Raw genomic sequence first — 16,882 nt, forward strand, 5'->3', positions numbered from 1 at the left:
ATTTGAATATCCGTTTTGTTATTTGGATATCCGCTTTGTTGGCCTTGGGATGATCGATTCCCTGGTAGTCATTACTTATTTGGATATCCGTTCTGTGGACCTCAGGGTGATCGATCCCCGGATCACCATTTTTTGTTATTTGGATATCCATTTTGTTGGCTTCGGGGTGATTGATTCCTAGGAAGCCGTTTACTTATTTGGATATCTGTTTTGTTATTTAGATATCTATTTTGTTGCTTTGGAAGGATATTTCTAAATATAATAGCCGTAAGTTGGAGGTATTCCAGGATCTCGGGAGCTCGGTCCCGTCTAGCCTTTTGAGCATGTAGGCTCCTTTTTTGATTACCTTCTTGATTTGGTAGGGACCCTCCCAGTTAAGCGTGAGCTTTCCTTCTCCGAGAGTGGAGGGACCGATGTTGTTTCATCGTAAGATGAGGTCTCCTAGTCAAAAGTCTCATCGTACCGTGCTGCGATTGTACTTTAGGCTTATCCTTTATTTTAGTGCTAGCTCCCGTAGGTGTGCTATACTCCTGACCTCATCTGCGAGGTCCCGCTTTGCTTCTTCGTCATTTCCTCCCACAGTTCTGCTTCTTCGTCGTTTCCTCCCACAGTTCTGTGCGAGTTGGGGTCTTGGCGTGCATCGAGGAGGTCGACGAGGAAGATGCCTGCCGCGTCTTGGGATCTCTTACGGAGGGCCAAGCTAGTGTTGTCGCACTCTACCGCGACTTTTTGGTCCCCGTGTATTGTTCCGATGGTGTCGTTATCAGCTTGGAACTTCATTATTTGGAACTTGGTGAAGATGACGGCGGATAGGTCGTTGATCGTCTTTCTTCCAAAGATGATGTTGTAGGCAGTGGAGTCCTTGAGGACTACGAATTCGGAGAGGATGATCTTCCTTTGGCATCCGGTTCCGATGGTTAGTGGTAATACTATGGAACCATCCGGTTTGAGAAAGTTGTCTCCAAATCCCATTACCCCATTGCGGTAGGTCTGCAAATTTTTATTTCAGAGACCCAGCTTGTCGACGGCTCCTCTAAAGAGGATGTTGGAGTCTGCTCCAGTGTCAGCCAGTATTCTCTTTACGAGTTCAGTCAATGCATCTTGTAAAATAGTAAGACGTTTGACTTTTGATAATCATTAATCATTGTCTTACCCAATTCTTGATGCATCTCCTGAACACATGATTTAGCCATATTTGCAAAACCTTCTTTTATTCTCTTAGTTGTTGCTCTTGTAATTGGACCAATTGGCATATGACAGTTCTTAGTTTGTCCCACATGACTCGTATCACCAATGGTGCCATCGATCGTCTTCTCCACGTCGATGTTTTGGTCTCGGGAAACGCTGCAGTCGTGTTGTTTGCTGTGTCGCCGTTCTGGGACCTGTTGTTCCTAGGATCGCAGAAAGATCGGGTTCTAGCCATGTGATACCGTTCTTTGGGCGTAACTCGGCCTTCGAGGTTTTGCACCCTGAAGTATAGCTCTTGGATTATTTTTCTCTCTCAATCCGTCGGGTGCCCGGGCTTCAGTGGGTGGACGGTCGTCCTCTTTTGGCTACTGCTAGACCGGGGTTGGTTGATGATGCACAGTGCTCGTTATCCTCCCGTGGGTGGGAGGAATGTTACCTTGGAGTTCGGGAGTTGGGTTTCGTGGGTGTGAGTCATGGTGGTGGCTTGAGGATTGCTCCTCGAGATTCTCCGTCATGCCGCCACGATTTGGCAGTCTCCACAGACGACACCAATGTACTAGAAGTCTCTAGTACGAGTTTTGAGATGGATCGGGAACTTGCGAGTCCGGACGGTCGCCGGATTATTTGGCTGGAGTAATGGGGTGGTATCTGCAAAGATACTTCGACGCTCAAGTCAAAATGGATCTGAGAGGTATAAGGTGTGTAGAATGAATAACGTACCTAAGGGGGCCTCTAACTCCCCTTTATATAGCTAGTGATAGTTATCTTATCTTATCTTAGCAAGATAAAGGATGTATTTGGATTTGAATGTTGGTTAAAGATTGTAGGGCCGGTATGAACCGTCATCATCTTATCTTATCTAGCTAAAATAAGGGAGGTATTTGAATTCAAATATTGGGTCAGGATATTGAAAATTATTGATTCGTGTTTGGGTCGTGAGGATAACCCAATCTTGGGATTGCCAGGTTTAGTGACTGTTCCGAGAAAGGACCCGAGATCGGGTCCGTAATAATTTGTATATAGCCTTAGCATGAGAATTGAAATCTTATTAGAATTGAAATAAGTGCTATTTTTTTATATCAAAATATGAAATAGAATTTTAATTCTCTAGAGAATTCTATTTCGAGGATTAATCAATGTAAAACATATTACTCTAAAGAATAATAGGAAATTAAAAAAAATCTAGGTAGAGATTAAAAAATATCAATTTATGTCACAAATATCTAAAGAATAAAAATAACATTAATATATGCAAATATATAAATAGAATGCAAAAAATAAAATAATAAAAAAATATTTTTTTATAAACAAATAAATTATACGAAATAAAATATAATTGACAAGACATAATATTTATATGACATGGTTGTTAAAATAATAAATAAAAATGATATTACTTCATTGTAAAAATATGAGTTTTTTAAACTAATAGACTAATAAATCTTATATATTTTCATAATTATAGGTATAAAATTTGTCCCGATAATAGATTTAGACAAGATATAAAATCAATAAAACATACATACAATAAGTGGATCATTAGCCTCATAAAACAAGTATTTGCTTTTTAAATTCCAAACCCTCAAGAAATATAAATTATATATCAAAGTTTTCTATTTGCTATTTCTCATTAATAAAATAAGTGCTATAACATAAGGTGAGAGTACTAATAAAGCTTTGCCAAATGTTCCAAAACAAACGTTTAAATAACTGTATTAGACAATCTATTCTAATTTTTAACAAATAATTATCAAAAAGTTCTACCATTTCAGCACATCCACCTGAGGAATCATTCAACTTTTGGCTCATCTTCTTCAGTAACTTGGCTGTAAGGTGAAACACAATACTGAGTTATGGAGAAAAAAAATAAATGAACAATGAAAGAATCATACAAGATGCAAGCAAAGGAAGTAGAACAATGCAAAAACCTGTCTAAAAATCCTGCTTTGGGGATTAAGGTGAGTCCCCTGGAAGCAAGATATCCACGGAAATTCTCAAGGTTTCTATCGAAATTCCAAAGACGGCGAAGGAAATCGTTGAACTGTTCTGATTCCTTCAGAGAAAATGCAGATGAGTTTAACCAGTTATATAATGATGAACCTCAATTAAAAAGTTAACATATAAAGTAATGATTGAAAGTGTGATAAGAAGTAAGATAGATTACTTGATCAGCAATGCACTTCTCTTGAAGTGCTGTTAAACATTGCAATGCTTCAGGATAGTTATCACCATCATTTGATTCATCAATCAGTTCAAATATTTTGTTTCTCGTATCTTTGATTGCTTTCACAACAGAGTCTTGAGTATTTCTGCTTCCAGACATGGCTTCAAAAGCTTGGGGTGGAGTAGGATTGCAGACGTTATCGACTTTAACTTCGATGAGATTCGAAGGCAGTGGGGTAATGTCTCGATTACAATCTTCTTCGCTAGAAGAACTCTTCTCAAGCAATAAACGCCTCAATTTCTTATGCTGCAAGATATTTTGAATGTAAAAGTTGTTTATGTTTGCAAACCATAACAAAGAGTAAAGTGTACATTCTTACCCTGGGATTTTCATTTGGCTCGAAACACCTCCGAAATGAGTCTATCACAGACTTGTTTTTCAAAACTAGGTTAGAATCAGGCTCTGTAATTTTCTTGAGTGTCTCATCAATAGGTGGTACTGCAGCACCCGGATTTTTTGACTTCAGCTCAAGACAACGATAAAAGCGCTGAAAAGATTTATGAATGTGTGTTTTAAGATCCACTTGTCAAAATCATATCCTTCTTAGAAAAAATAAAGTCAAAAGAAAATTGAAACATGAAAATAAACAGAATAAAGAATGTAGGAAATAAACTGGAAACAAACAAATGGGGCGAATTCATGCCTCTAGGACTGGATTTGGTGTAAAATCAGGTAGCAAAGCTTTCTCTTTCCCACATGGTGCAAGATCAAGCATTTCTACTAAATTAGCTGCTGCCTCTAGCTGCTGCTGATTCGGCTGTAACGCTGCTGGGAGCTTACTGAAAGAAGGGAACTGGAACTCACGCACATCCTCGGCGAAAGGAAGTACATTGAAGTAAAATGAATCAGGCTGTAAGAGCATGATCTTGGAATATGTTAAGTCATTTTAAAACAAATCAAGGCAGGGAAAGTAAACTAACTTAAAAAATGAAAAAAGAAGATTGACAAAACTCACAATATTTTCTTTATCAGATATATTCGGAATCAGGACCCCAATAACAACTTTGGTTTGTCCCCGTCGCCACACACAACGTAGTATCGCCACCTTATTCATTTCCTTCATAGCCCTTGCTAGCGCAGAAAGCGCAAGCATGGCGTTCCTATTTTCCGGTTCAGGTATGAAGATATTGACATCTTTCATGTAGTAGTGCCTTTAATAGACATTGTAGGACAATAATAAATAGAATAATGATTAAGAACTCTCCATTAGCAAACTCAAATCAAATGAAGCATATTTGTATACATAATCTTTACCTCAATACATTAGAAGAATTAGTAAATCCTAGAAGCTTAACACCCTTTTCAGGTTTGAACTTAACAGCATCCAAAGCGTCCTTCGACATAGGAACTATTTGAGGACCATAATGATAACCTCTGACCCTTTGATCTGAAGGGACAACTATATCAGGAGATTCATAACATTTCTTTAGATTGGGAAGCTCTTCTATTGTTTTCTTATACACCCATACCTGATTATCATTGAAGTTTTCATGAAAACATGAACAAGTAATCGTCAATTCTACAATGTTGTTCCTTGCACACAACTAGATTTAAATAACCACACAAACAAAATAGCAAATTGCAGGAGCGAAAAATGAATCAATACGAGAAATATGATACTTATTTTCACAAATCACAACACAGAAGCAAACAAAAACAGTAGAATTGAAATCAGTGCTATTTTTTATACCCAAACATGAAATAGAATTTTAATTTTTTAAAGAATTTTATTCCAATGATTAATCAATGTAAAACATATTACTCTCAAGAATAGTAGGAAATTAAAAAAAATTCTACATAGGGATTAAAAAATATCCATTTATGTCACAAACATCTAAAGAATAGAAATAACATTAATATATACAAACATATAAATAGAATACAAAAAATAAAAAAAATAAAAAATTATTTTTTTATAAACAAATTAATTGTATGAAATAAAATATAATTAACAAGACATAATATTTATATGACATGGTTGTTGAAATAATAAATGAAAATGACATTACTTCATCATAAAAATATGAGTTTTTTAAACTAATAGACTGATAAATCTTATATATTTTCATAATTATAGGTATAAAATTTGTCTCGATAATACATTTAGACAAGATATAAAATCAATAAAACACTTATACAATAAGTGGATCATTAATCTGATAAAACATGTATTTGCAGCACAAATCACAGCACAGAAGCAAACAAAAACAGTAGTATCCTCAGTTCACCATGGCTCAAAGTATCCAACTTAATCAGGGATAAAGGTTCATATTGCCCATGGATAACTCAAACTTAGAGCATTCAATCATCATTGAGAAACAATTATCCTTCCATTGATCATTTTCCTAATTATTAAGTAAAGTAAGAATTGACTACATTTTAATATTCCAAGATATTGAAATTATCAATTTTTTTATCAATTTTTTACTTTAGGATGATCTAGAAATACTCATAATCATTTATTTACATAGAGTAAATAGGCACATTGCCTATTAAAAAATTAAATTAATATAACAATGGAAATGAGAAACTTTTACTTTAACAAATGGTTTATCATCGATGGTGGGTTGAGTAAAAAAAAAATGAATACAATGAACAATGACACATCAAAAACATATTCATCATAGGCCTAGAAATTGAACTTATGTTATACATCATACCACAGATCTCACCTTGATCTTCATTTTTGAGCTTAGCTCAAGATCACCTCTGAAAACTGTATGTGGGGTTTTATTCTGGGTTTTAAGAGCACCAAACAAAGAAACCGGATTCCCCACATACACTATCCTTGTAGAAGTTTCCTTTGAAAAGATATTTAAAAGGCGATGATTCTCACTAGCTGTCGTCTTATTTGCCTTCTTCCGACAAAGCTTTCCTCTCACAATTATGCTTTCCATCCTTGTACCATGGACAGACATTTGTTTAGCAATGGTGGTAACTTGCTCTTCTTTTGTTCCTTCTATAGATGCTTTTATTGGACATTGTGCATTCGTAATAAGACAGAGTCGTTTCTTCACCTTGTTAGCTTTCGGATACATTTTTATCAGCATATCCATGCCAACAACAATAGCATCAAGAACTAATATCAGAATTAAGGTATCCACAAAAAGGTAAAAAGACAGTATATTAATGGAACAAAATATTTGTCACATGAGACATAAATTAATGTAATATTATAGTCTAAAGTCAAAGAACTTGCACAAAGTGTACTTTTATTTATAAAGGGTCTGGTTATTAATCAGTAGCAACTAAGAAAACATAACATTGAACAAGTAAAAGCTTCAACAGTATGAAACCAATTGCTCTGTGGATACAATCTCCATCTTTAGTTCCTCGGGGCAGTTTTTGTAAAGCCTCAACCATATCTCCATCCACATCTTTAAGATTTTTCAAAACCACGACATGTCGATAACCACCAAGTTCCAAAGTAAGTTCGTTATAAGTTTCTGAAAATTTGAAGGTAAAGACAGGTGAGGGAAGCCTTTAAATTTGATCAAACTTTGTTACAACAAAATAAGATAACTCACTGAATCAAAGTAAACAAACAGCAATAGTGTGAAGATTCTACATAACAATATGAATAGCATAAGTAACATCAACAATGGTAAATCAATATGGCAAAAACTCATTACAATCAAACACAGATAGTGTGAAGATTCCCCGAGAATGAGAAGCAAAATCTCAATATCATTACTAAAAGTTAATCAAGGAATGTTTATTGAGTTCTACCTCTACTAATCTACTTTCAGCCATTAAATAACTATTATCCATGATAGAAAAACAATAACCCCTTTTGATCATACAACAATCCACTTATGTCGAAAAGAGTAATGATATAGTATCACAAAATCATTGCCATATATCCTCCTAAATACTAAAATGTAGATACTCTCAATGTCTTCAAATTTTAAAAAACATGCAATTCTTTCTTTATTTAGTAGTTAGAAGAATGTTGAAGAGGATCAAACATTTTCAAGCTAGAAAATGCTAAATTCTTGTTATTGTTCCGGTGCAAAACTTAACACCAAATTATGTAAAAAATGCAAGAGAACATCGTACTCTACAACTTTTGTTTACATCATAAGGATCAAAGTAAGCACCTTTTGTCCCAAATAACACAACTCCCACTTTATCATGCCTGTTGTAGATCAGCTGCACATAAATTAAAACCAAAACACGAAAAGGGCCATGCAATTGTTATTGTTGCAAGTTGCAACTATTAGAAAACAAAAGGTGAAAAATAACAATAGGAGTAATGAATAGAAGACCTTCTTCTGCACAAGCATGGAACAAAGCTTCTCAATTACAGGAATAACAGAATGCATGGATGGACCCACATCAAGCAGCAAAACCAAAGCTTCCTGTGATCATTATAAGCAAAATAAATATTAAAGTTTGAATTTTTTTAAAATGGGTTTCTGTTATTCATCTTTTTATTAGAGCAGAAAAACCCAAAAGGCCAAAGCCCCTATGTGACTAAATTTTGGCAATGAAAATGGAAAAATTATTTCTTTTATAAAAAAGGAAAAAAAGGAATATGATTGGATAACCTTGTTAGCCATGGAAGAGCAGAGAGAAAGATTTAAGCTTGAAGAAGAAAGTATAGTGTTGAGGTGAGGTGATGGTTTGTCTGCGTTTTTTTCTTCTTTTTTTTTCTCTCTGTCCCGCTTCAATGGTTATAAATACCAAAAGTCACAAGTGTCCTACCATTGCGTAATGTTGTCTTTGTCTCTTGTAATATCCGTCATGTAGGATTGTAGGTTGTCTTTGATTTTCACATCTAATAATCTGTGATTCTATTTAAGGGTTTTTTTTCGTGTAATTGTTATTCTTATATACTATATTTATAAAAGGTTAATTACAAAATTTTCAAGAATAAATTTTATAACATATCATTTATGCACCTCATATGATAAAATACCAATAAAAAAATCAGTAAATAATATTAATCAAATATTATTTTAGGATCTTTAATATATTAAAAATAGCTTAAAAAAAATATTGGACTTATTTTCTCTTCCTGGTGAGACCTAAATCCATTTTGGAGGCTGTCTCTTTATAGGTCTGCACCTATTCCCGTTTTTATGCAGAATAGTCAACTTTAACATAAATTTTATTTAATTTTTTATTTTATATATTGTTGCATTTATTATTGAGAATAGAATAAAATAAAATATTGAGAATAAGATATAAATAATAGAGACATAAATTTTATACTTTTATATTTTGTTTAGTGATAAATTATAACAAATTATAAAAATTTAATTTATTTTCATTTTTTTATTTAAAAATTTAAAAATAATAATAATAATAAAAAATATAATTATAAAAAATTAATAAAAATAATAAAAAAATAAAAAATAAGTTGTATTCTTTGTTAGTATGTCTATATCTTTCTTGTCAGAATGAATATAAAATATACTAATTTAATGTCTCTGTACACAATGTCTCTATAGATGTCTTATCTATTAAGCATGACTCTGTATCTTTGTGTGCCCGTCTCACTAATTGTTGTTAATAGCTCTCATTTTGAGTATTTTTTATTTGGGTAAAAATATTAAATAATACTCAAAAGTCATATTGTTGATAAAAATAATTCTAAAAGTTACGAATAACAAATAAATCTCTAAAAAATTTAAAAATACAATAAAAATAAATAGATATTAAATATATATTTTTTAAAAAATTTAAAAGTTAAATTTTAATACAATTTTTTATAAGCATTATTAAAAAAATAAAATCTTCATTCTTAAAATTTAGTAATTTTATATCAAGTAATTTTTTTAAAACAATTTTTTTATTATGAATAATCAAGTTTTTTTAAATTAAAAATGTTCTAAAAATCAAAATTTGCTCTAATCTTTTTGTGCACCTTCTAAATACTAATAGTTATTTAAATATCTCTACAAAAATTAAAATTAAATGGATAAGGTGTTTATTAAATATTACTTTTTTATTATTTTTAAAAAATATAATATTTATTGGTTGTTTTATTTTCAAATCATTATTCGTATCTTTAAAAGTTATTTTTATTAGCGATATAAATTTTTGGTATAATTTTAGTATTTTACTCTTTTATCTTATTTTTTATTTGTAAGTTTTAGTGTTTTGGCTAATTATATATGTAATTTGTGTTTTATTTAAGATTCTATTGTACCTTATATATGATTATAATAAAATTATTCTTTTAGTCTAAATAATTTGTGATTTTTATTTTTTATATTAATTTTTTTTACATTTTTTTATCTTAATATATTTTTATTATTATTTTATTTGATATATTTGCTTGTTGATAATTACTATATGATATTAAGAGTACTCTTGTGTTATTCTTGTGTTAGATTTGTATTATTTTTTATGCTAGGTTTTTTCAAAAAATAGTATGAATCTAACACAAATAAATTTTGTGGTTTGACTGAATGGTAAAACTATATACGAGTATATGGCTTTGTTGTTTGTTCTATTAGAAAAGTATAATAAATTAAATGTATAAAATTATATCAGCGAATCGAATCGAATTATAATTTTTTTATATAAATTAAATAATTTTATTATTTACCGATATAAATAATTTTTAACGTTTTTACCAAATTGCGTCGGATTGGTAAAAAAAAGATTATGATTCTGTCATCTCGAACTCCATAATTACAAACGTAACGAAAAGTATGTTGTCATTTTTGTTCTGTGCTACTCCCATAAATAAAATTCTACCATATTTTTTATATAGATGTGTGCCATTCACGGATATAAACGACTTGCAGTGCTTGAAGGCTTTCACACAGGTAGGGAATGTCCAAAAAACTTTGTCAAATATACTGCATTCACGTATCAGGAGGTGACCATCATAGTATGGAACAATACTGATATCACATACTGTTCTGGGACAACAATTCTGTAGTGCCTATAGGAACCTCGGCATCTTGTTGTATGACTTCTCCCAATCACCGTATATCTGAGCAATTGCCTTCTACTTCGTCATTCACACATTTCTGTACGAGGATTTGAAGTGATAGCTTTGTCTATCCTCACGGATGAGTTGGATTGCATCAACGAGAGGATGACACGACAGATGAGAGTATTGTCCAAATGTCGGTGGGAGCTAGACACGTGTGCGCGCCTCCCACCCTACAAACCTCCCTAAAGAAATAAAAGTAGATTTTTTTATATGTACATTTACCATAAAAGTAATGGCTAAGAATATAGATGACATTTACACTTACCAATATCCGAGATTCTGTCAGAAAGCGACGCGGAGACTCCAATGGCAGCCTACTTCGTGTTGTCGGCAATGCACATGGTACTTTAATCGATCAGACTCCAGTACTCGATACTCTGCACTTCGACGGATGCTGTAATTCTTCACCTCCTGCAGTACTGCATCTTTGCTTTTGAATCTGTGACCCACCCTGAACTCCAGACTCCCATCCAGTGACGGATCCAGAAAATTTTGGTAGTGGGGGCAAAATTTATATAACATCATAATAATTTTTATAATAAAAATAATATGTGTATATACAAAATTAAATACTAAATTATTTATTAACCATTATATATATGTGTATAAATATATGTATTGTTTAACTTATTTTTAATGTGTATTTTATATTTTAATATATATTTTATATAAATAATTATTTTTTATATACATATAATATGATTATTATTATGATTATATTTTAGGGTTCATCTACTGTACAGATGCATGTTTGTACATATTTACAGATTTTGATTTAAAAGCGTGACACTAAAAGTGTTGCTTAAAGAGAAAGTGTTACCCTTAATCGTTAACTTGGCTCTGATACCAATTTTTACAAGTAAAACGACTTTAAAAATTTTTCGAATAATTTGCCAATTCATAATCAAAAGTATTGACCATAATTCTGATTTTTATAGTTTTTCAATTTTGTTTTAGTTTATAATATTCTTTTTTGCATGGATTATTGTATATAAAATCTTTTATCTGTTTGTCTTTTTCTTTAATGTATTTTCTTAAATCCTCAAAAACTTCTTTTATTTCTACACTTTCTGTTGTTTCTAAATATCTTTTTAATTTTTTAACTTCATTCTCCATTTTTTCTTTTAATAGCTTTAATTCTTTTAAGTCATAATATGGTTTTCCAGGCATTTATAAATTTTTTAAGTTTAACTCCAACTTGTTTATATTTATTCTTATTTCTATCCTTTTTATTATAAGGTCATCAATTTTGATCTGAAGATTATTTAATTCCCTTTTATACTCCTTTATTTTACCTTTTAATTTTTTCGCCCTTTTCCTTTTTATTTTATTTTCTGGTCTCTCAATCTTTGTATGCTTCATTATTTATTTTAGAATTTCTGAAAATTCTATCATCGATTCATCACTATTTTCTAGAGATTCTATTAATTTTTCTAGCTCTTCGACTTCTCTTTTTAACTTGTCATAGATTATTCTTAGAGCTTCAAATGCTCTTTGATTTATTTCAGAAAACTGTAAATAATTCAACCGATTTTCTCTTTCAAAGAGCTCTTGTTTCTTGTCTTGATAAGTTACATATATTTTTTCTTTATTTATTGTCATAATTTAATGTTTAGGGTTTCATTTAATTTTTCGACTTTTTTTTGTTAATTCTTTTATTTCAGAATTTTCTTTTTTAATCTTTAACTTGGATAAACTTAAAGGGCTATTAATTTTAGATTCTCTTATTTGAAAATTCGATGAAACTAATTTTCCTGATGGTTCTTTTAATAATAGAACTGGATTTTCAATAGCTTTATATTTTGGTATTTCTGTTTTTACAATTTTCTGAAATAATTCATCAACATAAATTCTTTCTCTGTTTTTAAATATTATACTATGATGGCTATTTGTTAAAGCATAATTTATTGCATATGTAATTGAAAATGGTTCATCGTCTTGTTCCATTAGATTCTTTCTGTGAAATTTATAAGCCAAACTTATAGATCTTCCAAGATTTTCAGTTGATAAAGGTATAGCATATCCAAGATGGGCATTGAATTTAACATTTACGTTTGCCAAGTTTCCATGAACAATTCCAATTATTTGATCTATTGGGTCATCAGTAATTCTTTTGTCACAGATTGCTAATCTTATTGGTGAATTAATTCCTTTCATATATGTAGATTTGATTAAGACTTGTATAGTACTAATATGAATCCATCCAATTTTAGATCTTTTTTGTTGATCCTTAATTTTCTCAATCTGTTTACTCAATTCTTCATCATTTATCAAAGCTATTTCAAGTTCTCCATTGGCGGATTTTATCTTTATAGGGGCTTCAAGTTGAATTTTTCCATAGTATATTATATTTTTTCTATTAAAAACTTCTTTTAAAAGATTTTGTTTATTAAAATTTTCATTTGATTTGAGATTTAATTCTGTTTTTAGAACAACCTGTTTTTCATTATCTAATAAAGCAGATAATCTATAATAATCAGATTCTTCCGTTAATTCTAAACTTTCTAAATAATTCATAACTAAGAGATTAGGATAAAGGCATACCTTTCTGGAGAAAAACTTCCTTTATTTAGAATATTTTACATAAGATGTTTTTATCTCCAGAAGGGAGATTGTAGATACTAACTCCAGAGGGGAGTTTAGAATTGGTTTTTTCTAAGGGAATTCTTCTTCAGACTATAGAATCGCCTTGGCAGCTTCCTCCTTGCTCTCCTAGCATATGAGTACTCTTAGCCTTCTGCTTTCTATTGTCTGATGTCTTCTATAATTGCCTAAGCAATCTATTTATAATGGTTGGGTCTGATGGACAATTCCAATCCTTACCCTTCTTATGACGTCATTGCTTACATCATTATTTATTATCTTGTACCAGCTACATTGTTGGTGCTCTATGACCTAAGCGCTTACGTCATTATGCAATAATGTCGAGAGATGCTTCAGATGCGCTGTCCTCTTCTTTTATGTGGGTGGATGAGCTGTCCTCTTCTTTTATCATGTAGGTGGATCCCATTTCATTATTGCTTTCTTCAGATATTTCTGAGACACACAGCTGGCACTTGTGGTCTTCTCTGTTTTTTATCAAATAGCAGAGATTCCTTTTTATCCCTTCAGGGAGTTTTTCTAAGAGTCCAGATAGATTGTAGAATGCAGATTCAAACTCTACCAAGAGTCTCATCTCTCTCTCTTCAATTTCATTTCTTTTACTGGACACAAGCAGAGTATTTCTGCTTTTATAATGGATTCTTGTGTGAGATTCCCTTGTTATCTTTTGAGTTCTTTCGAAGACCCTTGCTAGTGTGCTGGCTAGTCTACCTTCATGATTGTAGATTGTTAAATCTTGAACTTGATCAATTGGTTGAAAATTTCCTGGGAAGACGGACATGAATATTACTTGATGTGCTGGAACCAAGCATTCTTCTTCTTCATTAAAAATAGGTTGACTATTCGTAAATTTTAGGGATATATCCCTTGGATTTACATTGTCAATCATATTTTTAAATCTCTTTACTGCATCAATGAATCCTGCAAGAAACTCACTAATAATTTTTAGATCATTAAAAATTAAAATTGTATCAATTAATCCATACTGGAAAAACTGATATGTGTCCGATGGGGAAGCATCTGGAAATATAACCAGCTTTGTTAGCTGTTCTTTGGCAATAGGATAATATCCCAAAATTGCCTTTTTTTTTCAGTCCAATTTAGGACTATGTTGAGGGCTTCTCTGAGATTTGATCTACAGACCCTTTTCTTTTTCTTGATTTCAGCTCTTGTAGGAATATTTCTCATTATTCCTGTTCTCTGGGCTTGAATCGGAGCTTTATCTGCTCTTTTTAGAGTTTGTTCTGGATGAAGAGCTTCAAATTCTCTGAAGGATTCTTTTGCCTCTTCTAGTGTTGAAAATCCTCCTTTATGAATTATCCTTGACTGGTGTGTGAATGGTGCTGCTTTTTCCCAGGCATCATATACTCCTTTCATGGGGCCATTATAAATTACATAATATTTTTTATCTTGGGTGGATTTTTTAATGATTTCAGCAATTGTTTTATTTTCCGAAATTTTTTCTTCACCTGATTTGTCCACCATGCTTAGCTGGCTGAACTCTGATGGTTTTGCTTGTTGTGTTGATTTCATTGCTTCAATGGCCTTCTTGAGAGATTGGATCTGTGTCCTTAGTTGATGGCAATGCTTGCATTTGTCGAGTTCTTGCTCATATTTTTGAATTTCTTGATCTAATGCGTTGTAGACGAACTCCATTCTCTTGTTAATGTATCTGCAATAACATTTTTGTCACCCTTAATATATTCAATTTTTATTGGATATTGTAACAAAAATAATTGCCATCTTACCAATCGTCCATGATTATAATCAACTTTTAAATTATATCGTATGAAACCTGTTAGGTAACTTGAATCTGTCCTTAATGTAAATTCTCTGGGTAGTAAATCAATTTTCTATTTCTTAAGAGATTTAATTGCTGCTAGAGTTTCCTTTTCATGAGTAGTATATCTCTGTTCTGTTGGAGTAAAAGTCCCTGAAATATACCTGCAAAGTAATTCTTTTGGGGAATATTTAGAATCTAGTGATTCTTTTTCTTGTTCCAAACTTTTTATAGCTTTCTTAGCTTCTAGACATCCTGACCAGGTTATGTCTGAAGCATCTGTTTCTACTATTAAGTAGTCATTTTCTTCTGGAATATAAAATTCTGGAAGTTTTTCACATAATTCTTTAATCCTTTGAATTTGCATACTGTCTTTTTCATCCTATTTCCATTTTTTTTAGTACTTATTTTTGGAAATAAGCTTTTAGTATATTCTGTTATATTCTTTAAAAATCCTTGATCAGAAATATAATTTATACACCCTAAAAATCTTTGTAATTATTTTCTATCTTCTATTTTATTAGGAAATAAATTTACCTTTTCTAGGACATTTGGCTGAAGTTTTAACTTTCCTTGAGTGGATAGAATTAATCCAAGAAACTCTATTTCTTGTTTTGCTATTCTTGCTTTCTTTTTGCTAAGAACTAATCCTTTTTCTTTACATCTTTCTAAAACAATTAATAATTTTTGAAAATGATCTTCTTTATCCTGTTTTGTAAAAATTAGTATATCATCAATGTATACTAAAACAAATTCATTTAACTCTTTTAGATTTTCTTCCATAAATCTTTGATAAATACCTGGGGCTTGTTTTAATCCGAATGGTAATACATTCCATTCATAGAGCAACACACTTGTTGATTCTTTTGTTGGGCAAGTAAAAGCAGTTAATTTCTTTGTTTCTTCGTCTAAACGAAGTTGCCAATATCCTGATTTTGCATCAAGAGATGAAAACCACGTTGCTCCTTTGATTTTTTCTAAAATAGAATCTTTTCTTGGAAGTTTATGAGCATCACCAATAGTTGCTTCATTCATTTTCTTATAGTTAATAACCATCCTTCGTTTTCCCCTTTTAATTTCATTATTGTTTTCGACGTAAAAGGCTGGAGCCGCATGAGGACTTTTACTTAATCTTATAATTCCTTTTTCCAAAAGATCTTTACATTCTAATGAAAACTCTTCTCTATCTCTTGCGGAATAAGGAATTTTATTTGGAACATTTATTTCTTTTGTAGGATCTTTTAATTTAATGCTTACTAATTCGTTATTTGTATTTTTAATATCTAAAGGATTTTCAGCACAAATTTTATCCAAAAGTTCTTCTATCTTTATTTCAAGATTATTATTTGGAATATTTATCTGAAAGTATAAATTTAAATAACATGTCTCTAATATAGAAAATATTTTAAATTTTAAGATCTTATCTATAGTAGTAGTCGGTATTTTTATACGTTTTGATTTTTGATTTATTGAAGAATCGTGTAGAGCTTTTAAAACTATATATGTTAATTTTTGAATGAATGGATGATATAGCTTTAAAAAGTTATTTCCTATAATAAAATCCATTCCAGAATCTAACATATATATAGATGGAACAATGAACCTATAATTTTGAATAAAAATTTCAGCCATCTCTGCTTTTTGGTCAATTTTATGTATTGATTTGTCAGCTATTCTAACTCTTAATGGTTTCTTTAATTTTTTCCAATCAAGTTTTATATTTGAACTAGCAAAGCATTGTGTTGCTCCAGAATCTATGAAAGCATTTATAAACTTTTCTGTTATTTTTAATAGTAATAAATGTAGCATTATTACTCAATCTCTGAGTCTGTTTCTGAGACATATTCAAAAATATAGTCTAAGTTATCATCAGATTCCTCTAATGGTTCCATGAAACAAGACTTAGCAATTTCTATTTACTTAGTAAGATTTTTTTTATCCTTCTTTTTGGGACATTCATTCGCATAGTGTCCTTCTTCTTGGCAATACCAACATTTGCAATTTTCTTTTTTATTCGGGCAATAGTCATTTTTTTATCTTTTATTTTTATTGTTATCTCTTTTTCTAAAGTACCTCTTTTTTCTCCAGTTTGGATAGTATTTTCTTTTTCTAAATTGATATTTTCTTTTTCTTT

The 16,882-nt window shown here is 31.1% G+C and overlaps 1 protein-coding gene across 1 annotated transcript; it reads right to left on the reverse strand.

Moving 5' to 3' along the window:
- Window positions 1-2,784: 2,784 nt before the first annotated feature.
- Window positions 2,785-8,172, reverse strand: LOC130960585 (ATP-dependent DNA helicase 2 subunit KU80-like). The gene is made up of 12 exons (XM_057886013.1): window positions 7,963-8,172; window positions 7,681-7,773; window positions 7,513-7,564; window positions 6,727-6,858; window positions 6,085-6,491; window positions 4,667-4,881; window positions 4,368-4,563; window positions 4,056-4,262; window positions 3,732-3,899; window positions 3,353-3,658; window positions 3,117-3,241; window positions 2,785-3,014 (listed from the first exon to the last, which is right to left on the reverse strand). Exons 1-12 carry the CDS (start codon window positions 7,972-7,974, stop codon window positions 2,978-2,980), a joined length of 1,950 nt encoding a protein of 649 aa, XP_057741996.1. The 5' UTR covers window positions 7,975-8,172; the 3' UTR covers window positions 2,785-2,977.
- Window positions 8,173-16,882: the final 8,710 nt, after the last annotated feature.

This window comes from Arachis stenosperma, chromosome 2 (genome assembly GCF_014773155.1).
Source record: "Arachis stenosperma cultivar V10309 chromosome 2, arast.V10309.gnm1.PFL2, whole genome shotgun sequence".
NCBI lineage: Eukaryota > Viridiplantae > Streptophyta > Magnoliopsida > Fabales > Fabaceae > Arachis > Arachis stenosperma.